Genomic DNA, 25,693 nt, shown 5'->3' on the forward strand with positions numbered 1-25,693 from the left:
TAGTTTTAAAAACAGACTGTTCTGAGTAAAGATGTAGGTGAAGCAATACATGAGAAAATATAAAAACACAGCCAGAGTTAAATCCTAGCTGCATTTATAGCTGAAGAGTCCCTGGTGCTACTCTTAAAATTCTGCCATATCTATGTGTTTGAAATAGAAATCAGAAATACTGGTTTACTAACCTGATCAATCTATGTCTCTTTTTGTCTCTGCAGTGATGAGTCTAACCTTACGAGCATGAAGTTGTGTATATAGTGCTCCACTTTTTGTATTTATAGTTGAAAATGGAAAATTTGATTTTACAAGTCTGAGAGATGTTTACATGTAGCTGCTTCTACTTGTTTGCAATAGTCCATGTGTACATCTTTTTTCACTTACATCTGCAGTTAAATGATACATAACTGCAGGACAAACCTGCAAGATTCTCTCTCTAGAGATATCTATACAGTGATCAATAACATAAATCTGATTACTTCTGTAAATTCTTACATTTTGGCTTGCGGACCTGCATGGACAATGAGTGCCATGAAGTAGTTTACAAGAAATTGTGACCAAATAAGAGCTAAATGCTATGAAATGTACTGTACCAGCTGCCATTGGAGTTTACTGACTTGGCTTCCATGTCCATCTTAAATGCTTCACTGATTCATGCCACTACATCTGCTTCTACAGACTAAAAGCATGAGTTTGTGTGCCAAACCTGCTTGTTGTGTGATCACGTCACTTGCTAAATGGCTGCTCACGTTGACCTTTGATTCCAGCTTCTGAATTGTTTACTTTTGTCATCCCAAGGGAGTCACACCATGGCTTATTGCTAAAAAGAGATAAAGCAGAGGAGGATAGAAAGAGGCCTTGAATTTTTGGGGAACACAGTTCCGGCTGCAGGTGGATGGCCTCCAGCCTAGTGGGTCCTGCCTGTCAATCAACATCGGTTTGCCTTGCACTGCTCACAGTCATGAAGACATTCGCGATAGGCCCTGTCGAGTGCTTAATCAAGGACGAGGGAAGTGTGGAGAAGAAACCAGGCTTCTCTGTGGGCTGTTTGGAAAGGTTACAGAGATGCTGCAGGGATCGCCTGAGACCAGAAGCTTCTCAGCCTTACTCAAGGATTGGCACAGCCTGTGCTGTGTTTGTTGTATCTGGGGACTGCTGAAGGAAGAAGCATCCTTGAGACAGGGACAAATTGGAATATCCTCCCTGGGAGGATAATAGAACTGACCAGATCTGTGCGTACCATGGTGTGGTTTTCAAGTGATGCGATTTAAATGACATAAAACTAGCTGAACTTCTCTGCAGAATTTTGGAAGCTACGGTTAGTTTTCCTGTAACGGTTGCCATGAAGGATACATTTCAATAATCTATTCAACATTTGTGGTGTTGGCATTGAAGTCTTCAAGTCACACATTCATCTTGTTTCAGTATTAACTATATTTTTTTTTTCCTCTACAATCTTTAAAGCCTTTAAATGTAAGAAAGAAAAGAGTTTATTTTTGTTTCACAGGCTGATTTACTCACCTTGTTGTTTTTCTGCTGTTGTGATGACCTTAGTGGACATTGTCACCCATAAAACATTGGAGGGAAATAAGTCTGTGATGACTGCTGCACATGTCATCACACCGCACTGCTCCAGCTGTGGTTATTTCTCCCCTTCTGTTCAGGTGATGAGGTTTCTAGAGGTACATTGGAGTTTTCCTTCTATGTTTTTTTTTTCTTTTTTATTACTAGAAATACTTAATTCATGCACATTTGTATAGTTTATGCCTCAAGGTTTTTCTTTTCCAGTTTTGAGTCTTCATATGGTGCACTGTAGTTGGAGAGACTAGTCTGAGAGATGGTGCCATATTTGACAGATGGGAATTCTTTTTTATATCACTTCAGTTTCTAGTAGATAGTAGGATGATCACAAACTTTTTTAGTTACTTTTCTGAGCGTTGTCTTTCATATGTAGACCAAAACTAAAATCGAGGAAGACAGGCTGTCTCCATCCACATGATGGATCCATCCTCCATCTTGCCCTCTTGAAATACGCTTTTTTTTTCTTGCTTAGTCCTTTCAAAGTTGTGAAGATGGGGACCTGCTGTAGTTGCACTTTTCGAATGGCTTTTCAATGTCAGATCGATATGTAGCCGTTCTGATGCTGTCTTTCACTCTGCTAAAATTTTATTGCCATTTTGGTGTATCAGAGACAGGAACAGATTTTCTTGGGGGTAGGTCTTTCACAGATTTTTTTTTTTTTTTTCTCTAAAGATTATTCTAGTGGCCTCTATCTAATAGTACCTTACTAACAATAACAAAAGTCCAACATTATTTGTGTGTATATATTTACATAATATAATATATATATATATATTTACAGCTCAATCCCATCTTTCCAACAGTAAGATATAAACAAATGTTCACATATATGAGGAAAAATACTTATATTTGCTTAAATTTTCAGAAAAGCAAGTATGAATCTATTTGAATAATTACACTTACAATAGTAAATGCCTTCACATGTCATAAAGTCTTGTTAACAGAGTGCTACAGCACTAATGTGAGCAAGGGACTTCCCACAAAGGGGACAAAAGGAGCGTCATGTATAAATCATGATTGATTGAGTCGCCAGATTGCTTCTGCTTGCTTAAGAAGCACCGTCTCAAAAAAGCAGTGTTTAGGAGCAAGCTGCTCTCCTGACAAGAAGCAGCTCCTTATGCCTATGCCCTTGGCATGGCTGGGGCTACCTATATTACAGATGTGAAGACAAGCAGTTGTATGTTTTTTTTTATAAAATATCAAATACTGGCAATCATACATTAAGATCATATTTATTTATATCTGAAAGGTCCCTCTGAGTATTCAAGTGGAAAATAAAGTGGGATGCTTATTATTTGGGTAGATGTCATTTGGCGACGCCATAGTGAGAGTGTCTACAAATACAACGTACTTATTTCAAGAAATAGGAACAGAAAGAGCTATGCATTTGCATGCTGTCATTAGCACTTTGATATTTTTTTAAATCTGTATATCTCTATTTTTAAATGTCCTGATAGTATCCATTTCTATATGCCTCAATAAAGCCAGCGGAACTTTGGTTCACAGTTTCTTCATTCAGGAAAGAAGTTTTATAGACTCCACTGTTAAATATTAGTCGAAACACATTTCCCCTCAAACTCCTTGACAGTGAGAGCCCACTGATGAAACACTTAAGCACCTTTACTCACTTTCTTTTCCGTCTTGCAAAATGATTTCTTTCTTTAGCTCCTGCCACATAGGAAAAAGGAATAATGTTGTTGTTTTTCTGGTTGTTATTTTGTTTTTGCTTTTGTTTTCAAATAATCTAATTTTTAAAGCCTACTGTTCATTTTCATGAAAATTTCATTCCATATAAAAGACCACAGTGGATAGCAGATAATTTCACAGGTTAAACTACACAGATTTGATGCTAAGATTTGCATGAAATATTTGCATCTTGAAAGATTTACTGGGAATGAAACCTGACAGTATCTAGAAAAGTTGTGTTCAGTGGGAGCTGAGTTTAATATTTCATCAAGAGAAGCACCCTGTGAAGACTTGCAACATGTTTATTTTCTAAAAAGCAATTGCTTTTGGTGCTACTATATTTTTTTTTTTCCAGGGCAAAGCTGCAGCTTGAACCCCCTTGTGTGTTGTATCTTTTAGTAGCATTCCTCCAAGTAGATAATTGTTTGCTTTGCTTAGTTTGGGACAAGAGCGTATTTTCAGTTGTAGAAATGTGTAGTGGTGTTAGTCTACACCATTTCTACACCGCTGACCTTTTTAGGTATGATTAGTTCTTTGAGAGTTTTCAGTATTTGTTTCATATGAAGTTTTGTAAGCATCTGTTACTCAAGTGTAGCATAACCACATTGTGCAGAAGTCCTGCTTCAGAAGCAGTAAGTCTTTTAAGCACTGTATGAAGTATGTCTGACATTGGTCCTTGTCTTCATATTTAGAGGTTAGTATGGGGAACCTTTTTCAGGATGTTTTGGATACTTATTTTTCTTCCTGTGAGATAAAGCATGGCATTTTAACTCATGGAACAAATATACAATGTATTTTTGATCTTTATTTATTGCTGATTTTGATGTCACATTCTGGTATTGTATCGAGGCAAAATGATGCTCCTCATACAGCTGTTCAGATACTTTTTTTGTCTACCATTTAAGTATTATGAACAAGTTGCAGAATAATCAAATCAGTATACCTGCATATGTGTAAAGTATTCTATTTAAAAAGGGGTTAGTCGTGTACAGTGTGGTAAGATAACTTTGGATCCATTAAGAGTTAGCTCTAGATGCATGTATGTGGGCATTTGTTACTCAGTCATGCCAATGGAAAAGATGATGTAATGCCAGTGGAAACAAGTGGTCTTTGTGGGAAGGTTGTGTAAGGCTGTGGGCTGTGTCAGGACCCTGGACACAGACAGCATTTAGGGTTGCACTGGCTGTTGCACAGATGGAATTTTACACCTGGGCTCAGCCATGTAAGGTTTTTCATTTGGCTGTGCCTCACTTTCCCTAGCACCAGAGCAAGGAGAGTGACACATCCTTCCCTTGCAGAGACCATATTGTGTAGTAACAAGGGGAATATTAGCAACTTCAGGTGGTTTTTAAACACTGCTGGCTGCCTAAATCGCGCAAAATACTTTGCTCACTACTGTCAGTAAAAGCTGCGGATCCACTCTCAAATGTGATCAAGATGTTGAAAGACACAGCAGTTGACTTTCAAGTTTCCTGTTCTCTGCTACTTAACCACCTTAAATTTCATTTGCAAATCTGTGTTTTACCTAAAGAGAGACCTGAATTTTCACACTGTTGAGTGATACAAATCACTAATATCTATAACAACAGTGGTCTGATTTTTAGTCGTAGCAAAATAATATTCCATTTCAGTGACCAGAATCATGACTAACACCTGACTTACTCTTTTTTTCCCTTTCTGCAACTTACTTTTATGAATCTGAATGTTGCTGTAATGTATAAATGAAGGTTTTCTTGCATCCTCTGTAACTGAAGTATTTTACATGGTGGTTGGAGTCATTAAATGATGTTGGAAACAAGTGCCTGCCACCATCACTTCTAATAGAATTTGAGAAAGATACTCCATGAAACCAGTGGAGTTTGCATTGGAGGAAAAAAAAAAAAAAAAAAAGAAGTTGGAGTGTTGTTTTACTTTTGTTCTATTTTTAAGGTGCATCCAGTTATCAGTGCTGGTTGGAAATGGAATTTTCTTTGGAAAACAGGGGGCCTTAACTTAACCTGGGACCGTTAGTGTTTTACTTGTTTCTATTTAAAAAGGGAATGGTATGAATTTCCCAGATACCATTGGTACTTGCACACTTCTCAGAAGTATTATGAAGAGCTGGGCTGGTGGAAGGATGTTTTACATATTGTTAACATATATGTGGATATTCTTATATTATTGTACATGTTTGGGAAAATATCACACAACTTTAAAAGTGTTACAAAGATGTATGTATCTGACTTTTTCCTTTGGAAAATATTATATATTTTTATTTGTATTTTTTACTTTTTTAAGTTCATCTATATGTGCAGTTATTTTTGTATTGCAAGTGGTCTCATAAATGCAGTAGAGGAGATAAAATATGAAGAAAAGTAATTTGGCAAGGATTACACTGCTTTGGAGGGGGGAGGGAGGGGGAACACATTGGTCGGTACCACATTATCAATCCTATAAATACTTGGAGTGTCTTAGCCCTGTAAATATGTCCCAAGACCTCTTTTGATGAGTTGCATAAAGAATTGCAAGGTTTAAATCACCCGTTTTAATTTGTTGTTAATTACCACTTTATTGTGGCCTCTGGTCCTGACTTAATTGAACCTGCTCAAACAGCATGCTTTTGTTTTTATTATTAAAATTTCTCCTTGTTGTTTTTCAGTTGTATGCTGTTTCGTTTTCTTTAGTTTTGTACTTTGGATTTTGTTTCTTGCTTGTGAGAAGTTGATCTTCAGAATTATTTTTACACTATTTATGATTTATTTTCATAATGTAAAAAGTGTGTAATTATTAAAATATCAATTCAATTATTGGTGCTGATTTCCATAGTTATAAAGTTCTTTGTGTTGCTACAAAAAATATGCTCTGGTTTGTCCACAATGGAAAAAGTTTGTGCTAATTTACAGTTTGAAATCTAGTGTGGGTTGTGTAAGTCGGTATTCACATCAGCACAGAAATCGGGGCCTTGGCAACATGTTGCATTTTTCTACAGTGCACAATAAAAAGACCACTCACCTTGCTCTCTCATTCTTAATATACTACATGTGGCACTAAGGGACACGGTTAGCAGGCACAGGGAGGATGGTTCAGCAGTTGGACTAGATGATCTTACAGCTCTTTTCCAGTCTTAAACTGTAGAGCATCTCCTCACCCTGGAAAAGCTACAGAGGGTAAGAGTTCAAACTGCTGCTTAAGCATCATAGGGCCCAAAGAAATAAAGCTGAAAATCACCAGTGGATCCTTTCTGTAATATTTAAGGTTGAGAATAAACCTGAACTGCTGAGAAATAGATACACAAAAGGACTGTGTCACAAGCAATGGTATCCATTAGGGAATATGAACGTCTGGTCTGTTTTACTACAAACCTGCTTTGATCAAAAAAGTCGGGACATAAACCTTCTTACAAAATTGTATATTTTCAAAAGCATCATGTTCTCAGAGGACATATTTTTGCAGGAGTCTCTGAGCAGGGGACTTTTTTGGAAGAACAAAACATTGGGCAGCAGCTGTAACCTCTTCAAAGCATTATTTAAATGTTTGGGTCTTCTAAATCTCCAAATATTTCAGACAAACAAAACACTCCCCATTTTTTTTCCTTTCCTTCACCTCAAAAATGTATTCGTTCTAGACTGTAAGAGAGAATGAGCACCATGGGGTTTTGACATCCCCTCTTAACTCTTGATAATCTCTCTAAATGTATGTTAATCTTATCTAGCTCTTAGGAGTACTAAAAATAGTTCTGCTCCATTTCCCAGAGGAGGTGCTCAGTGCTTAACTTACCCGGTGTCCCCAGCAAGGCTGAGAGCAGATGTTCTCTGGGAGCTGCACGTAGTCCTTGCTTTTGCTGCAGTCACTCTTGGCATTTTCTCTGGACCGGCTTCTCTTGTCATTTTGAATTTTGTTGTTGTTTTTCTGTAGAGAAGGCTTGATTCTGCTGCAGCTCTACTGTCAAGAGAACAAAAAGCAAAGTTGGAGCTGGATGTTGGGCTCCCAAACTGGGCCTGCCCCATCCTGGCACTGTGTGGATGTGTCAGATGGGGTTTTTTTCAGATACTTACTCTTTATTTCTATGATTCTATGATTCAAGAACTTATTCCATAATAGACCTACTTTCAGCAGTGCACGTTTAGCCCAGCATCACTTTGTTAGCACAAGGTCAACCACTCTGGATATTTACAGCCTCTATTTCCTCTCTCAGATCTGTAGCTGCTCTGTTGTTAACCAAGCTCTGTCTGCAGCATATGATTTATTTCGAGTGTGGTAGCAAAGCACAAGCTCTGACCACTGTTGAAGCTACCTCCCTGTTACTTGTCAACATCAGACTCCCTCTGAAGTCAAAACTCAGTTAACCCATCTACTGTAGGTGTTTCATTCTACTGCACTGATGGGATGTTGACTTGACTTTTCTCTGCTATTCTTTCCTTTCCAGATCCCTCCTTCATAATTCTGTGACATTCTGAAGCACCACATGGCTGCACAACAAACCCCTGCCATTTCTCCCTCTCATTTTTAATGGAACTTTTAGTTAGATTAATAAGTAAGGGCTGTTACTCTGTTACTCACATCCAGCTCTGCTTTGTAGACCTACTAAACCTGTTGATCCTCACCCATTTATAAAAAGGAGTGCATGGCAATCAAAAGAAGAAAACGGAAGTTGCCTTGTATGTCCCTAGCTCACCCAATTTCACCTGGTGATTCAATTCTAATAGCAAAAATAAATGTTAACGTAATAAAAGGACAACACAAGAAGCTGTCAAAACCTTCATGTTCCAGCAAGTACTAAGAACCACACCCAAATAAATGTGAAAAACAAAACAAGGGAATGCCAAAGCATTCAAGTCATGTTCCCACAAACGCAATCTTTCCGTCTTCCCAGGGTTACGAACTCGTCTGCTTTTCTATTGAGGTCTGCTGGTTCCCAGTCTTGAGTGCTCACAGGACATTTTCTCCCTTTTCCCATCTGCAGGAGAAAAATACACTGCTTTTAAGTGCTTGCTCTAAAGTCAGGGCTTAGATGTTTCACGTGCATATGTGTACATTAATATACATGAACTGCGTTTTTCAAGAAAACACCACACACAAAGCTGCAACAGGAGAGCATGTTCTGCCAGTGCAGCTGTACTCAATGTGCTGTAATTTGTGTCTGAAGTCAAAAGTGGTCACAGCTCCTGTCACATCAATTAAGGTGCAGGTCTGTGATGTGCGTATGCCAAGACATAATGTTCAGTACTAATGAACACACTTATCATTTTTGTATGTACAGATTACAGCATGGCTGAGTATTCTAAGCAATCATGCGCTCTTGCTGGCATCACCTTTTGTCTGGCTGCTCCCTCCTGGAACAACGAGTACCTGGCAGTTTTTCATGTGCTTGTAGGAGCTCTCCTGTCTGTAGCACAGTTAGAGTGTTGTTGCGACGTAACCGATTCCACCTGAGGTAACGTACATATAAATATGGCATAACTACAAAAGCAAACAAAAATATCAACTCATTATTATATTCGTGAAGCTGTGTGAATATATTTTCCCTCTACAAATGCAGAACTGTGAACTACTGTCACATTCAGCACTGAAATGATTTTTCTACAAATATCGTTCAGGAAGCAGAATGCATGCAAATGGCTCTGGAAGGCAATGCTGGCTATTCCTGCAAAGAGGCAATGGGCACCACGTGCCTTCCTTTACCTTTCTGAGCAGAAGCATGTTTTCAGTGTGGGTCATTTTCCACTGGCCAGCTATAATGGTGTATGGGAAATTGGTAATCACAGCCTGAACCTCTGATTAATCAGCTGAGGCAAGTGTTGGATCAGCTGTGGGAGCACAGGTGGGAGTAATTTAGCTGTGCTCCTGGAAGGGATGGAGCTTGATTCCACCTCCTCTAGACCTCATTTAAGGGCTGACCACCACTAAGGCAGCATCACTTGGAGATTGCTCCTTGATGGAGATTGCCTCAGCGGTTCCCAGCAGACTGAAGACTTCCATATGGGTGAGTTTTTCCTGTAAGTAACCGTTTGGGTATTTACAGCTACCATCTTTTCGTTATTGTCACTATGCAAATGGATTTGCATCTCAGGATGAAACAGCAGCATGTGGCTTTTCAGAGGTCAACCAACTGTGAAGTGGTGTTTAGGAAGAAGAAGGCATTTTACTGGACACTTTTACTTGCTTGTGGTAGCATTTCTTCCTTTTCATCCCCCATCTGGGGAGACAGGAAAAGATGAACTAAAATTTTCAGAAAGTGAACATAACAAGATGGAGAAAACAGTACGTCTGCTTACTTCAAAACTATGTAGTAATAATCATCTATATCATGGGGAAATGCCTGTTACCCCACACCATCATGGCAGCAGGTGGAAGGACCAAAAAAGCTGAGTAGTGTGGTGCTGGGCAGCCCTGTATCTCAGGCAGGGTCTTTCTGCTAACTGTGGGGAAAAAGCTCTTCTCTACACATGCAGCCTGTCTCCTGATAGTATCAGAAGAGTGTGCAAAAGCCATCAGTCAAGAGGAAAGGGCATTTCTGCTGATGCATGTCCTTCTGTGGCTCTGAAGGAACAGATACAACCTGCCTTGTTCTGAGCTAGTTCCCATCCCACTCTGAACTTTCCTGATGAAGTTTAGTGTCATTTTCAGTTGCTAATGCAGCATCGTTTTGCTAAAACTGGAACACGATGGCCTGATGTAATCACGGCTGGCCACCGATGCATGCCTGTAAAAGAGCAGAACGGCATCTTGCACAGCCCTGACATTTCTTTGTGGTGCAGTGTTTCTGAAAGAACGAGACGGGCAGGACGGCGCAAGCAGCAGCTACTCCCCAGCACCGGCAGTGCCAGCAGCCCTGGCGGAGGGACGCGCATTCCCAGCGCCGACAGAGGGCAGGCGGGCACGGGGTGTGGGAAAAGCGGCCGTCCTGAACTTCCTCCGGACAACGGGATCGCGGTTAGATACGGTGTCTAACGTACACAACTGGAACTTCATAAGTCTGTGCCGTATCTTGGCTGGAGCGCGCTCTGAGGACCGGCGGCTGCTGGTTCTCGGGGATGCGGACGTGTAGCTGCTGGGGCCTCTGCCATCTGGGCTGTGTCTGCTTTTCTGGTTGGTGATGCGAGGAGGCTTACGAAGCGGGCTGTGAAAGCTGGGGAGCTTCAAAATTAACACGGGCTGAAGAAAATGCCTGTAGGATATAAATGCTGCTGCTCGACTAGAGAAGCTGGGAGAGAGGTGGCTTACTTGGCAAAGATGTAAAAAAGTATCTAAAAATAAGGAGGTACGTGTCTGCATCTCTGAACACTGGGATGACTAACTTGGTACCGATCTAGAAAGGACAAGCTGCAGCAGCACACGAAGCTGTGTGCAATTCTAGACGTGCTCTGACTGCTCGTACTGGCACAGCAGGGCAGCAGGGAGGTGGGTGCAGGAGCTCTGGATGGTTTGTGGGTACACCATGACAGAGGGGTGCTAAAGCCAAGCAGCTCCACCAGCACCTTGGCTTGCTGTGTGAAAAAGCAATGCTTCTTGGTGTCATTGCCTCTTTCTCCCTTGGTCTTTGGTGTCCAGTGAAGGTTACCAAGGTTATCCATGAAGGAATGCCAGACTATACCAACGTCTGTATCAGTGCTGTGGGTAGCAGGGGAGTGTGGGACTAGTTACAGTTAAGAGTTGCCAGCACAAATGTAGGATGCTCCAGTGCATCAGAGTGCCAGGACCATAGCCCTGTGCACATACAAGTATGAAGTTATAAACAGATTCTGGAAGATGGAGCAGAACTAGGAAGGTGCTGGCATTATGGCCCCAATTTGAGTAAATCAATTACTCAGGGTTACATATGTGTGTTCTGTAAAGAGAAGAACGAAGGGTGAAGAGGAGAGCAGCCTGCTCCAGGAGTGAGGCTCCCAGTCTCCCTCCTGTTTGCTGCCTGGCAGCTCACACCGCCTGGCACTGCTGGGAGAGGAGCAGAGCAGGGAAGGAGGGATGAAGGGAGGGTATGGAGGGAGGGAGAGAGGGTGGGAAGGAGGAGGGGTTTGGCGAGGCCGGCTCCGGGATAAGAGGCGGGGAGCCCCTGGGCTTCCCGTGCCGCGCCGTGCCACGCCGGGCGGGATGGAGGAGCGCTACAGCAAGGCAGAGACCCTGGCGCTGCGGAGGAAGCATATCGGGTAGGGGCGGCGAGGCGGGAGGGAGCGGGGCTGTGCCGTGCCGTGACACTCTGACTCCAGCAGGCAGGTGAAAAAGAAGCTGAGATTATTAGAACCAAACCTGGCTATTTGCTGACGGCAGCCTAAATACGCGGGACGTATAGAAAACTCCCTAAAAATTCAGAGAGTTTGGCCTTATAAAGCATGCACATCAACTTCGCTGTAGGGGTCAGCTGCTGAGGGTGCTTCCCTGCACGAGCGTTACACTGGCTGTGTTGGGTGAATGCCAAAAGCCTGCAGAAAGGGCTGGCACCAAGCAGAAGAGAAGAGTGTTGTCCAGAAATGCCCCACATTAATGATGCTGATGAAGTGTGTAGCAGGGGAAGAGCAGAAGAGCAGAAAAGATCTATGCAACAGGAATGCGAGGTGTGAGAAAGAAAGTGAGCAGGTTCTCTTTCTATTAGTTACCTCTGAACTTTACAGGGTCCCAATCTCAATAGAGCTGACAGAGAAATGTGTGAGGAATACTGCCTGGGCAGCCTGGAAAGAGATGTGTTATCCAAGGCCATATAAACACTGCTAAAAGTTTAGAAGGCTCAGTAATGCTATTCTGCTCAGTAATGTATTCAACATAATTCTATAGCTGGTGTGTTCTCCACAAGGGCATAAAAAAAATGTAAAGAGTCCTTTGGATCTGTCACAAGGAACGCGCTGAGAGTCAGCATGATTTTGGTGTTTACAGAAAGCTGCTTTTAAAGGTTTTACTCAAAGCAGTTGATTTCAGAGATACAGAGATTTTAAGGGCTTCTCGGCACCTATGAAAATAAAGCCTGTGAAGCATTAGTGTTTTGTGCCTGAATGTGACCTCCAGTAGCTGCTAGCTGTTGCATAAGGAACTTCTGCCTATAGCAGAAAACAATTCTTGACAACTTAGTTTTATTCCCATTGAGTTTTCTGGCTGCCCATATCCATGAGTCATGTAAACAGAAATGCAGTGGGCATGCAAGCACCTGGATTAACTTGCAGCCACTGTGCTCGTGGGGATGCGGCCAGATAGAACCATGGCTTCAAATGCCCCTGGCAAGAGCTGCTCCTGGTCCCAGGCATGGGAGGTGGGCACCGGGCAGTTCTTTTCCACTCTGCAGAGGAAGGAAGTAGCTTAAATGGTTTTATTTTATATATATATATATTTTTTTAGGCCTTCCTGCAAAGTTTTCTTTGCCAAGGACCCTCTGAAGATAGTGCGTGCTCAGGGCCAGTATATGTTTGATGAGACTGGAGAAAAATACTTAGACTGTATCAACAATGTTGCACATGGTAAGCAGTTTATCTTTCAAGAGTGCTTCTGTTGCTTCACCTCTAATAGGAATCCTAATGCACTTGTTCCAAGTGGCAGTGTATGGTCACAGGGCTTCCCTCAGTCTCCTTTTATGGTTCAGCTAGTGTTTGCTAGTATTAACTGTTTTCTTCTTTAGTTGGCCACAGTCATCCCTATGTGACAAAGGCTGCAACAAAGCAGATGGAATTGCTCAATACAAATTCCCGGTTCCTACATGACAACCTTGTTCAATATGCTCAGCGTCTTACTGCCACCCTGCCAGAGAAACTCTCTGTTTGCTATTTTGTTAACTCTGGGTAGGTCTACTCATTTATTTACTTTTTGTTAAAGTTACTTTCTTCTTGTTAAAGATGAATGTTCAGAACGGCTTGGTCCAAATCTTACATTTCTAAGAATAGAACGTAGTAATAAGTGATGCAGTTATTTCCAGTAGTGAATGATTGAAGGACTTAGTATGATGGCTCAGTGCAACAGAGCCAAAAGATGGAACTGCAGAACATTAGACAAAAAAAATATTGGTGGGGGGGAGGTGGGGGTAGACAACAAAAAATGTGAATTTAGACAGCAAGTTAGTGAATTCTATGTTCTAATGGACACATGACTTTGGACGCAAGTATCTCCTTTAGATGGTCTGTCCAATCTGTGATCACTGACTGTGTCCAACAGTCAGTAGGAACTGGGGCTGCTGTAGATCAGGCTGGAAGCCTGGGTCTCTCAGCAGGAGCAGATTTGTGTCCTCTGCTGCTGGATGGTGCTGGGAAGGATAAAGCCATCATAGAGGTGCATTCAGAGCTGGCATGCTCTGTAGCTTTTCCATGGCTTGCAGCTGTGTTGCACTTCCAGCTGCTGACTGCTCTGCAAAGAGGTCTCATTTGTATCAAGATGAGGGAAATGGGAAATATTTCACAAGGGAGTGAAGTAAAGCATCTCTTTGTTTGTTGTTTGTACAAAGGTTTGTTTCTGATTCACTGTATTAAGTGGCATTTACAGTCTCAACCTTAGCATTGTATTCTTTATAGTAACAGGGCCTGTTGTGTCTCAGGCCTACTCTTCTATGTTAGAACAAATTTTAATTGGGAGGCTTTCTTCACTCTTTCATGGATGTCTTCGCTACTATGCAGGTCTGAAGCAAATGATCTGGCTTTACGACTGGCTCGGCAGTACCACGGACACCAAGATGTGATCACCCTTGAAAAGTAAGTACACAGAACAGACTGTAGGAGTTGATGGCTGCATTCACACAATTACTTCAGAAGCAGCTTTGCAGCAACACACTGTTGCTTGTACTGTCTGCTGAAAGAAAGGCTTTCATAGGAGGTCAGGAAATAAGTTTCCCTTTTCCACATTTGGATAAACACAAGTTATGAAGATTTGTAAGAAGCAGAGATTGTCGGGCACCTGTTACAGGGATTTCACACAGAGCATCCCAAAGCAATTCATTCCAGAAGCTTGGGTGTTAGTCTTAAACATCAGTGAGTGGTCTAGCCCATGGGATACTCTGGAAAAGGGCTTTCTGCCACACTGCTGGAAATGTTTATTTATGATAATCAGGAAAGACAAAAGTCTTTTCCAACCTAAATTTTTCTAGGATTAAATTATTCTAAATAAGTAAATACTTCATGGCTAAGAAGAAAGATCCTGGAGCTCTGCAATGGTGCTGATGCTCTGCTGTTCTGACGCTCACCTCTTCTCCACTGAACACAAGCACAAAAGATTGAGCAGCCACAAAATCAGGAGGAACTGAAAAGGCTGTCAGTCATGGAAAAAGGTGGTTGACCATGTCTCTGGGTTTCCCTACCCTAGATGGATGTGTAGAGTTGGTTATGCTGCTGTAGGTCTCTAACTATTCCTCAGCCTCTGATCAGAAAATCCAGCCAAAGCCACTGCAAGAGCACATCTTTATCCAAACAGCACAAAGCTTGTTTGACCCAGCTGTAGTCAAATCACTGCCAGTCCTCCTTGACTTACACAGCCTCAATTTGGAGCTACTGACAGTAGCTTTAGTAAGGAGAAGCTGATGATGGAGCTGGCTCAGTCAATCTGTTTGACTGCAAAGTCTTGTCTTACTGAACACAATAAGGTATTTTCTTGCCCCAGCTCTCCAATGCTCTACAGGGTTTTGCTACATCTGTGGGCACAGGGTAGGTTTTCTGTCCTTTCTTTTTCTCTAATGGCAGATTTTGATGACTGACAGGAGTTAAGAAGATAAATGAGTGCCAAAAAAATACCCTTTTGTACACCACATCTTCTGAGATTAGATTGTGAAGTGTCTTTGTGCTTGAGGTTTTCTTTGCACCCAGCTCATGTCTGAATGGAAGTGTTTATGCTTTGAATGATGCTACTAAATGCCTTATGTTCAGAGGGCTGTGCTTCCAAATTTCTAAGTCACGTTGACCTCAGTAATAACCATTTTTATCATAATTATAAGGCTTTCATTATTCCTCCTTATCCTGTGATTGGCTTCAGCTAAACAGTCAGGACTGTAGAGCCTTTGGGGCAGGTAGTGATGTGCTGCTGCAGTATAAAATACAAATCTTCTACTGCAGTACAAACTCTTAAGAGCCTTTGCAATGTTACTGGGGTCTATCTCAGAAAGCTTGAGTTGGCCTGGGGTCTCCAGGCTGGAGGTGAGTTATTGCTTGTAACTGGTTAGGGCAGACAGTGTTGCAACCCAGGGGACAGCATCTTTCTCTGTCCTTATGCTTGCACCTGATTTAATGAAAGAAAAAATCCTCACTCCTGCTTCCACTCTTGATCATTAATTAAAGAAAGATTGAATGAATTAAACCAAGATCCCATCACTAACATTGCTAATGTGTTGCGGATACAGTCTCTTAGTCTGTTTTATTTGTGGGGATAGTTGTAAATTTAGCTCTTCTATAAATTTGGAGAAAAATGACTTCAATGTTTAACACTCATGCAGTGCTTACCATGGCCATGTTACATCTCTGATTGACATCAGTCCCTATAAATTTAATCAGCTGGGAAAGGACAGCAAGAAGGAGTTTGTGCACGTGGTAAGTGTGCTTTTTTGGTTCTGCTTGCTTTACGTTGTTATGCCTGTTATGCAGCATATTCAATTACTCACTTCTGGTGTAAACATACTTTCATTCTGCTTTGCTGATGCCAGCAGACATACACTTGGGTGTCAGTGGCTTTAATAAAGCAAATTTGCTTGCTTTTGTATTCCAAAGAGAGAACTCAGTGGTAAAGCTGAATTCCTTCACAGTGTGACAAGTATCCTGAGCTGCTGAACTGTACAGATACAGAGTTTGAAGGTTTGGCTAAGGACATGCAGGAATTTTGATTCTGCTTCCAAAAACCAGAAAGCCAGACCATGCATGTACACACAGTTCTGGGTAGAGAGCTCAGGGGTACTCAACTGACCAGGACTGATTTCCAGCCTAATCTTATATGTTTTACCAAACCAGAATTCACTTTCAGAGAAGTACACCAAACTACAAAGAGGTGTTTCCTATCTAGACTTCTTGATGTTAACCATACTGTCAGATTAGCGTCCTCCTTTTTATAATGGTTTCATTCCTTTATTTATGGAACTCCTTCCAACATTGTAGAGGCTTGAAGTTCACTCAGATTCTTCCCATGATGAGTATGCTGAAAGTCAAGTGACAGATTGGAAAACCCACTTCTGCAGTTGCAGAAATGGAACATCCTGCGATAGTCTAAAATAAGATGAGAGATGAAGACTCGGTATTATGTGTCAGGCAAGAGAAGGGATGTTATTGAAAAGGAGGATGAGATAAATGGCTTTCAACAGTTGCTTTCAGCTGTACTATATATATCATAGGACTACCTTTGTGTTTAGGCTCCTGTACGCATATTTTTTGTAATTCCATTCAGAAACTGAGACTGTGCTAACTCTTATGATGTACCTGCATGGAATGACAAAACTATATCCTGCTCCAGAAACACAGAGCAAGAGAAAAGAAACAGGAAGTAAACATTTCACAGAAAGATGGGCTTTAAAAAAAATGTTGGTCTCTTCAGGCTCCTTCTCCAGATATCTACAGGGGAAAATATAGGGAAGACCACCCAGACCCAGCAAGTGCTTATGCTGAAGAGGTGAAAAAGATCATTGAGGAAACACAGAAGAATGGGCGGAAGGTGTGTATCTTGTGCTCTAGAAACACTGAAGTTTCATCTACTAAGTGTAAAATGGGGACATGAAACTGAAGACATATTCCTCTACTTAGTTTCCTCTGTGTTCAGAATGTGTCATTTTTCAACCATATGCTCTTACCATAATTTTTCTAGGCACCAATGAAAAGATCAATAATACAGTTGTAAAAGAGCAGATACAACCAAAACACTTTAATTCCCTATTTTATGCACTGCACCAGTAGATTGTAAATATGTTAGGGCACAGCTAGGCTTGGAGGTCAGCTGAGAAACTACACCAAAAATTCTAGCAAGGACATGTAAAAGCATTGAGGATGGAGAAAACATGGTAGATAAAACCCTGGTATTACATTTTTGACTGCAGTAGCTTAAGATAACTTTTGAAGTCATTTAAAAAGATCAGTATTCTAATCACATGATCTTGATTTAAAAAAAAAAAAAAAAAAAAAGAATGACTTTAAGCAGACTGCTTACAATGTGCATTAATATTTTGTACAATTGCACTAGCATCTGGGGACATGTAAGGCTTATTCAAAGTCCCATGTTCTGTGGAGACAGGGACATGTTCCCTTCTAGTCCAATGGACTTGTATCTCTCTTCTTTTAATTTCTTCATCAACTTCTTTTATTCATTACTAACGGATAGTTTTGTGTTTTTTCTTCCTTTGTTTCCTTTCTTTTGCATATTTCTTAGGTTTTGGTGACATAACCTGTGGCAGGACAAGTTGTGCTAAAGGCTAAGCCTCACATGCTATGGGAAGCTTCGTACTCTTTGGCCGTAGCATGACTCTTCAAATATTGTGTACGGTTCTTTACACATTTCTGCTCGGCCTTGTTTCCAGGAAGACTGCACCAACCCAAAAGACCTCTTGATGATCAGGGAGGGGTTCAAAAGTGGTGTGGGGATGCAACCCCTTAAAAAGCATATTATGCTAAGACTTTGGGGTAATATTGTATCTCTGCTGCATAGACATGTTGACATGAAACAGATTTTGTTGTTCCAGTGTATCTGATCTGCTGCTTTTGCCCTTCCTGACTTGAAATAACTTTCTTTTTCATTCCTAGCAACTGGAATTATTTCATCTGTAGATTTTATTTTTTTTTTCCTCCTCTTTTGTCGAGTGCCTTGTGTTGATGTTTCACTTGTTCAGTTATTTACATTAGGCAGGGGTGCCCAAAGCTTAGCCTCAGGTCATCTTCCAGCTCAGCTTCTACCCAGTTCTTCCTGGTGTTTGAGACTGAACTATTAAGCTGATGACCACATGCACCTGTTACTGGAACATTCTGAAATTAACCTTTTGGAGAAAATTACAAATGTTGTGTGTCTTCCTCTAAATTGTAAATTAAATTACTGAGCTTCCAGGAGCCTGTCCACAGACTCCAGTGAGTGTCTCCACCTTCAATGGCAGTAAGATCAGAGGTTAATGGAAGCTCTTGTACTCTCATCATTTTGCAAAGCTGACCCTGGCTACTGCAATTTGGGCACCCTATATTGAAAAACGAGTAAGCTCTCTAGCCATAGCTTCTCAAGAGCCCTCAACTGTCCAACCCAGTGTGTGATTAAATTAGGGCACACACCTAAACATTTTTTTCAAGATTGTTAAATGTTTGTACAAAGGCTGAACAGATGAACATAGCTCTTACCTGAGTTTGTTTTTTTAATAGATTGCTGCTTTCATAGCTGAATCCATGCAGAGCTGTGGAGGCCAAGTAATTCCACCTGTGGGCTATTTCCAGAAAGTGGCAGAGTATGTACATCACTCTTCAGAAGGGCATACCTAGAAAATTAACCACAAATATAAGTTTTTCACTATGGGCTAATACAATCAATACAAATACCTCCCTCTCTTGTTCTGAAAAGTACAATCCCACTTCTATTTTCTATGGAACAGCAGCTGACTAATTCTTTTAGCTACATAATTGTCTATCTTTCTTTAATCTTCAGGCTGTAAATTTTATGGGAGATGAATTTGAACCATCAGAGAGGTAGCCCTGCAGTACAATTGCAGTGCTCCTATTTTGCATCAAAATATTAGCTAATTTTTTTTGTTAACATCTAGTCAATTAAATATTTTATCAATTCAAATAGCTATAGCTCTGCTTGAGAAGTTTACAATGGATATCTTAAATTCAGTAAGTGATCTGTAGGTTTACTAGGGCCTGAGTAAGAGTCAGGTCAATGAAGCATAAGTAGTACTTGAAGTATTTGTAGTACTACTTGTAGTGCTCACGTAACTACAATGAAGGAGAAGCTCAAGTCACTCAGGATCCAGATGTCAGACTGTTCCTGAAAGCAGAGTCCTGGCAGCAATCTTTGGAATAAGAGAGGAAGAACGAAGCTAATTTTACACAGACTAATAGGATGTATGCCAGGGGGTTTGCCTGCTTACTCAGCTTCTGAGCACAATTGCTAGAGCACCAGCACTGAAGTTCAGCACCAAGCTGTGTTTCAGCAGTCATATTCTTTCTTCTCTTTTTCTTTTTTTCTTTTTTTTTTTTTTTTCCGAACTTGGTTTCACAGTAGAGACTTTCTGTACTGCAAAAATTCTTGTCCTAGTCTACCTACTCAAAATTAGTCTCCAAAGTCAGTCATACCAATCTTTCATTTTTTTTTTCAGGTATGTGCATGCAGCAGGTGGTTTATTCATAGCTGATGAAGTCCAGGTTGGCTTCGGCAGGGTTGGGAAGCATTTCTGGGCTTTCCAGCTACAAGGTGAAGATTTTGTGCCTGACATTGTCACCATGGGAAAGCCCATTGGCAATGGACACCCTATGTCTTGCGTGGTCACAACAAGGGAAATTGCTGAAAAGTTTGGTGCCTCTGGACTGGAGTATTTCAATACAGTAAGTCTGTACATGAAGGCTTGTCCTTTTAGTTACATTTAGCAGTTACAAGTTGTTCAAGTCATTCTGCTAACACCTGCATCCTTCATTACATCACATTGCTAAAAGCTGGAATTTAGCCAGCCTAATATTTAAAAACAAATGGACCAGCATTAGATCTCTGGCAAGTCTTGGAGCTCAGGTCCTATGCATATAGATAAACTGTACCTTCACTTCCCTTTCACCCTTGTTTCCTCTGAAATGCTGACCATGTAATGTTTCATGATCTAGGTAGGACAGACTCAGCTATGAGTGCTGTGCAGGTGGGGTTAGACCCTGGCAGAATTCACTGTGCAGCTGTCACCTAATGAAACTGACTCTCTACCAGGAAGCATTTGTGTAGCACGTGTGCCACAGAGGAGCAGTTTTCTTCTTAGTTAGAATCCTCTTTTCTGCTCCTGTGACTTCTTCCCAGCTGCCATTAATTCCTCCTGCTTTCAATGGAGTTTATATGGTACAGTACAGGAAACACCAGATCCATAACCCACTGCCCTTCACAGGAGCATTTTGTCCGCATATGTAACCAGCAAACCATGAGAGCAGCCTGAATGCTTGAGCTGTGAAATCTTCAAATTACTGAAACCCGAAGCGATGGAATGGAGAGCTCCCTTCCTTGGGCTTTGCTGCACTGCCCATGGGGAAATGCCCTTCACAGCTTGCACAGCACAAAATCTCATCCTCTTTAAGCTTTTCTCATACATATCACATAGGAGAGGGCAAGCAAAAGTGACATGAGTGGACACAGATGAACATTTCTGTTGGGTTCTGTTTTCCTGTTGTTTTTGCTATCAGTTTGGAGGCAACCCTGTGTCTTGCGCTATTGGTTTGGCTGTACTGGAGGTAATTGAAAAAGAAGATCTCCAAGGAAATGCTACACGTGTAGGAAGTTACCTCCTAGAACTGCTGGCTGAGCAAAAGAAGAAGCATCCTTTAGTGGGAGATATCAGGTAGGTGTCTCATGGCTGCTAAATATTTCACGGAGATGATGGGAAAATCTGCAGGTCTGGGGCAAGGGGAACACAGAAACAATATACCATGATTTACATGCCATTCTTTTTTGAAATTGGACTATGCAACATCAATACTGTAAACATATTTTCCAATAGATGTTTCCATTCAGCTGTTTAGCTATGTAGTAAATGTAGCCTAGAAAGGCTCTGGGAGTAGACAGGAGAAAAATCCATCATCATGCAATAGCCCAGTCATCAGCACACTCTTGGGATGACAGAAACCTCATTCAAATAATGAGGCATTAGAAATAGTGTGGCCAACAGGAGCAGAGAGGTAATCATCTCCCTGTACTCAGCACTGGTGAGGCAGCAGCTCGAGTACTGTGTTCAGTTTTGGGCCCCTCTCTACAAGAAATATATTGAGGCTCTGGGAGATGTCCAGAGAAGGACAACAAAACTGGTGAGGGGTCTGGAGCACAAGTCTTATGGGGAGCAGCTGAGGGAACTGGGATTGTTTAGTCTGGAGAAGAGAATGGTGAGGCGCTGGAATGGCTGCCCAGGGAGGTGGTGAAGTCACCATCCCTGGCAGTGTTCAAGAGCCATCTGGATGAGGAGCTACAAGATCTGGTTTAGTGGCTTGCGGTAGCAATGGTAATGGGAGGACGGTTGGACTGGATGGTATTGTAGGTCCTTTCCAACCTTGTGATTCTATGGTTCTATGAAATCTTCAGATAGTTCCTTCGGAGATGTTGGTGTGGGTTCCCCTCATCTCATATTAGTACCATGATAACTACCTTCAGTTCGGTCTTTGTTTTTCTTCTCGATTTTATTCTTGTTTTTTGCTACCTATCTTCCACAGCACTCTATTTTGAGGTTTGCAGGATGAGAGAAAGAATGTAGCTTCAGTGAGCCTCCTGAATTTGTTCAGAATCAGCTGTTAGCCTGCTTTATCAATAGGAACACAGGATTTTATCTTTCCATGCTTTATTCTCTTCTCCAGAGGTGTTGGATTGTTTGTTGGTGTGGACTTGGTGAAGGATCAACAAAAGAGAACACCAGCCACAGCTGAAGCTCTTCACCTCATTTACAAGTAAGTATTTTCTAAAGACTGCATGTAGCAATCAAACCTTCCTAATATTCCCTAGCAGTTACTCGTTAATTTCAGTCTAAATTCATGTAGCTTGTGATAGCATGGTATTAGAAAAAAACTGAATTTGGCCTAAAGGACAGGACACCATGTAGTTGTTGAACAGTTTATTAACAAATGTTCCCTTTTTTTCCATAGGCTGAAAGAGCAGAAAATCCTTCTTAGTGCAGATGGACCTTACAGAAATATACTAAAATTCAAACCCCCAATGTGTTTCACTATGGAGGATGCAAAATTTGTAGTGGAGAAAATTGATGTACTTCTCACAGGTATGTATGCTTTAATGCCCAAAATAATACTCTGTTCATTTCCAAATTACACATTAGGAAAGACACTTCTGAAGCACCACTAAAACTTTCCCGCATGCTCTGTTTGGGTTTTTCATTGCTTTTTTATTTTTCTTTTTTATTTTTCTCTAAACTGGCTTTCTTGAGCACGATTGTTTGTCTCACTAAAATTTATCCTGAAAGTCTTCAGGCTCTATTTAACTTTTACCTGGGGAGCAATCCAAGGGAAAGTAACATCAGGTTATTTATTATTAATAACATACTATTAGCATAACGGCTTTCCAAGCCCATTCTACATTGAACACTCTTGTCTCCTGAGATTAGTACAACCAGAACTAAACTAACATGAATTTGCTGAGCAAAGGCAGGTAGACAGCTCTGAAAGGTCTGTCTGAACCCCTGTGGTATGGCTAAGCTGCTAAGTTCACTCATTAAACACTCACAAGCTACATGGCCTTAAAACATTAATCATGTTTCCTTGGGAAACTGTTTTAGGAAGTATTCGTTATTCTTCAGTTCTCCTGTGGGATAAATGCACAGAGGGACAGCTGAATGCATACTCTTTTCCTTCAGCCAGCTGTTAAAATGACTGTATGCTTACTTACTCTTGGTAAATTATTTTTTTCTTAGAAATGGAAGAGGCAACTGGAATGAAGACAGGAAATGACGCATCTACAAACATACAGCATAAAATAAAAGTATGTTTTGAATTTTTATGGAACTTTTATTCAGGTAGATGCTCTGTGAAACAAATGACTTTGGTAAAGTCATTTTTGGTGGTGTGAGTGGCTTTGTGTATTGAAACTGAGCTCAGAATGTAATCTATTACAAGAAATCTAAGAGGTTCGTGTTACTGGTGCAGAGCTAAAAAGAGCTGATAACACAGACCTACAGCAAGAAACATTTTATAGACAAGCCCACTGCCTTGCCTGCCTTACATATACATAAAGAAGATCAACCAGACTTGGGACTGCACACTACTGTGAGCTATAAGCAGTCAAGAATTTTACTTGTTCTAGGTATTGAGTGCTGCCAATGGATATTTGGCCTTTTAAGCCAGCCTTCAACCTGGAAGAGTTCCAATTTTTACAGTGTTCCAAGGACTTAGTTTCCACTATAGGTCTTTGAGTATGAATGGCTGCCATGCATCCAAATTAAGACTTCTTAAGTTGCAGCACTGGACAAATCATATATAATTTCTCACACCCTTAAAAATACATGTCCTCCACTGTGCCATAGGAAGGCTCACTGGGGTGTCATTGGCAAGTTTTCCATTGATGCTGCAGGTGGCAAGGATGCAATAGCTCAGCTGTCTAGGGAGGAGTAACTAAGGCAGAGATCCTATGGATTACTGGCTGTCTAAGTAATAGATGAATGTAGAATATTTTGGAATTCAAACTGTCTATTACCAACATTTGTACATTCAGGTCAATCTCTTCCAAAGGCAAGAAGTTATGCTACTAAGACTTAGAAGAGTCATACAGAACTTCTTAATAGGAATCAAGCTCAATTGTTGCCTGTTGAAAGTTTAGCATGAACCTTCATTGATATCTTATTTGCGTTTCAGGCTAATGAAGGAAGTCCTCAACCAGAGTCTGCAAGTGAAAGCACCAGCCATTTGAATGGAGCTGCATGTAGACAAGAAAATGGTTTTTATCCTGAAAAACACTCAGTGCCAAGTACAATAAGGACATGAAGAGAGATAGTTTTCTTGTTCAGGTTGAATTTATTTTCTATTTGTTTATGAGATGAAGAGTGCAATAGTGCAAGTACTAGGATCTCTTGAAGCCACGTGCTAGTACCAACTAGCTTCATTAGGAGTTAAATACATTTTCAGATATGGGATTGTACCATATGGCCTGAAGGCTATGTGTGACAGAACAGGCAAGTGATACTTGAATACCTCGTTGCTGATTGCAGGCTTGACACAGGTAAACATAAACTGTTAAATTGGTGGATTTACTCCCACTACGCAGTATCTGAGTTGCTTAACAGCCATACAAGCAAACTGCCAATTTCATTAAGTTTAACGTAAGCTTAGCATGCTATTTTTACAATATTTTAAATTTCAATATGTAATATTGAGATGTTAATCACTTTCCATGTTTTAATGGCTGAATTCACAAAACAATGCTTGAGAGAATCCATTCTTCTTGTATAACTTAGGTCCTATGGATCGTATTCCCAGCTGACATACATTGGGGTAGCTTTGCTAATGTCAGTGATGCTCTACCAAGTGTCTACCACTGTGTGTGTAAAGATGTAACATTTATGCAAGCCATTCTCAATTTATCTTCAAAGAAAATGAAAACAGATCATACTTTTCTAATGATAAAGCAACTTTTCTAGATAATTATTTATATAGAGTAAGACTTTATCTTTCTTGTTCAAAATTTATATATTGGACTCTCTTAGTCCATGAAATATGCAAGTAGAGGTTCAAAATGAGGTTCCCAGGCACAGCCCAGCTTGCATTTCCACAGATTTTAGATGTTTTGAAGGTCATGGGAATTACTGCCTGATTCTTTTCTAGGAATTCTGTTAGTTTTTGGGGTTTTTTTTCATCAGAGGTGAAGAGCTGCATACCAGTCACACTGGATCCTGATACATAAATAACTGCTAACATTTGATAGATTACTAAAATGAGATGACCTCTGCATAAAATATGCATGCAGCCACTGCCTGTCTTCACTGCAGATAAATTGGACTGACTTGCCTCCTTGTTGGTGTTAGATTCCAAAAGCCCACAAACCCTGCTTTTCTTTTTTAATACACACCCAACTCTACACTATGGAAGATTCCATGTGCTTCCAAGTGGTTTATAATTTAGGAAAAAGACAAAATCTGTTTCCTTTTAAGTTTTCATACCCTGACTTCTGCTGGTTTGTAGCTGCTGCTAATGATTCTACTTATATCACTGAAAACTGAGCACTTTAATTTTGTATTTTCCACAATTTGCTACATTAACAATGATGTTTCCAGTGTATCAACTTCTGACATTCTCAAGCTGGCTTATTTTCTATGTCACAATTCTTGTACAATTCCATAAAACTCTTGTACACAATTCCATAAAAATAAATCTGTTATTTGTAATTACAAAGTCCTCCACAAGGGTTTTTTGTTTCCATTTCATTCCTCACTGGCATCTATTTGATGAAGAAAAAAGCCTGGGCTGCTGTCCATGCCACACTAGAAGTGGCATGGCTGTGTTTCCCCAAGGCTCTATGCTGTAGAGCCTCTCCCTCCACGCCAGATGTTACCTCTATTGCCGCAACTCAGTACCTGTGTGACTATGCTGCAAACTGGACAGGATCCTACTAACCTTGCAGCAAGAGGCATGGCATGGGTCTTTTCCAGAATGATGCCACAGAGACCTAAGTCAAACTCATCTGGACGTGTGGCAGGATTTATCATACCAGATACACCACTGAAAGACTAGTATACAAAAACAGATATCAACACATTAATGGTAAATGTCCATGGAAATTTTGCTCAAAATCAAGACTGCCACAGAGGCCAAGGCTTTGAAGCCTAGAGCTTGGAGAAGGGAAGCACCTTCCTTACATGCTACTTTGAGACCAA

General features: G+C 40.8%; 2 protein-coding genes and 1 long non-coding RNA gene across 20 annotated transcripts in view; 2 read left to right on the forward strand and 1 right to left on the reverse strand.

Moving 5' to 3' along the window:
* COL25A1 (collagen type XXV alpha 1 chain) overlaps positions 1–5,898 on the forward strand; it is a 271,408-nt gene extending 265,510 nt beyond the window's left edge. For 13 of the 16 annotated variants that reach the window (XM_032444265.1, XM_032444272.1, XM_015861365.2 and 10 more), the window contains one exon: positions 793–5,139. In XM_032444265.1, coding sequence (XP_032300156.1) covers positions 793–828 — 36 coding nt within the window. In that variant the 3' untranslated portion in view covers positions 829–5,139. Of the gene's footprint in view, positions 1–215 lie in introns of all 16 variants that reach the window. The other 3 variants (XM_032444266.1, XM_032444274.1, XM_015861367.2) reach the window with 2 other exon arrangements.
* Positions 2,225–8,983, reverse strand: LOC116653352. Its single transcript, XR_004306976.1, has 2 exons — positions 8,553–8,983; positions 2,225–8,197 (listed from the first exon to the last, which is right to left on the reverse strand). It is a non-coding gene; the product is annotated as an uncharacterized LOC116653352 (long non-coding RNA).
* A 222-nt stretch (positions 8,984–9,205) lies between these two features.
* On the forward strand, positions 9,206–25,211 carry ETNPPL (ethanolamine-phosphate phospho-lyase). Of its 3 annotated transcripts, none has more exons than XM_015861372.2 (13): positions 9,206–9,223; positions 12,565–12,683; positions 12,842–13,001; positions 13,827–13,901; positions 15,629–15,722; positions 16,714–16,830; positions 18,510–18,592; positions 19,463–19,688; positions 20,520–20,674; positions 21,678–21,767; positions 21,963–22,093; positions 22,742–22,809; positions 23,679–24,104. In XM_015861372.2, exons 2-13 carry the CDS (start codon positions 12,629–12,631, stop codon positions 23,805–23,807), a joined length of 1,383 nt encoding a protein of 460 aa, XP_015716858.1. In that variant the 5' UTR covers positions 9,206–9,223; positions 12,565–12,628; the 3' UTR covers positions 23,808–24,104. The 3 variants fall into 3 exon arrangements, with proteins under 3 accessions (XP_015716858.1, XP_015716859.1, XP_015716857.1); XM_015861373.2 differs by lacking the exon at positions 9,206–9,223 and adding an exon at positions 10,203–10,501; XM_015861371.2 differs by lacking the exon at positions 9,206–9,223 and adding an exon at positions 11,260–11,387 and having other exon boundaries at positions 23,679–25,211.
* The last annotated feature ends 482 nt before the right edge of the window (positions 25,212–25,693 follow it).

The sequence above is a fragment of the Coturnix japonica genome, chromosome 4 (assembly GCF_001577835.2).
Source record: "Coturnix japonica isolate 7356 chromosome 4, Coturnix japonica 2.1, whole genome shotgun sequence".
Lineage (NCBI taxonomy): Eukaryota > Metazoa > Chordata > Aves > Galliformes > Phasianidae > Coturnix > Coturnix japonica.

Excerpts from the sequence above, each read along its gene's own strand:
- ETNPPL (XM_015861371.2), top strand. The coding sequence starts at position 11,332 with ATGGAGGAGCGCTACAGCAAGGCAGAGACCCTGGCGCTGCGGAGGAAG. Across the intron at positions 13,002-13,826 it reads TGCTATTTTGTTAACTCTGG|GTCTGAAGCAAATGATCTGG; the intron begins GTAGGTCTACTC and ends GCTACTATGCAG. Across the intron at positions 15,723-16,713 it reads AGAAGGAGTTTGTGCACGTG|GCTCCTTCTCCAGATATCTA; the intron begins GTAAGTGTGCTT and ends TGGTCTCTTCAG.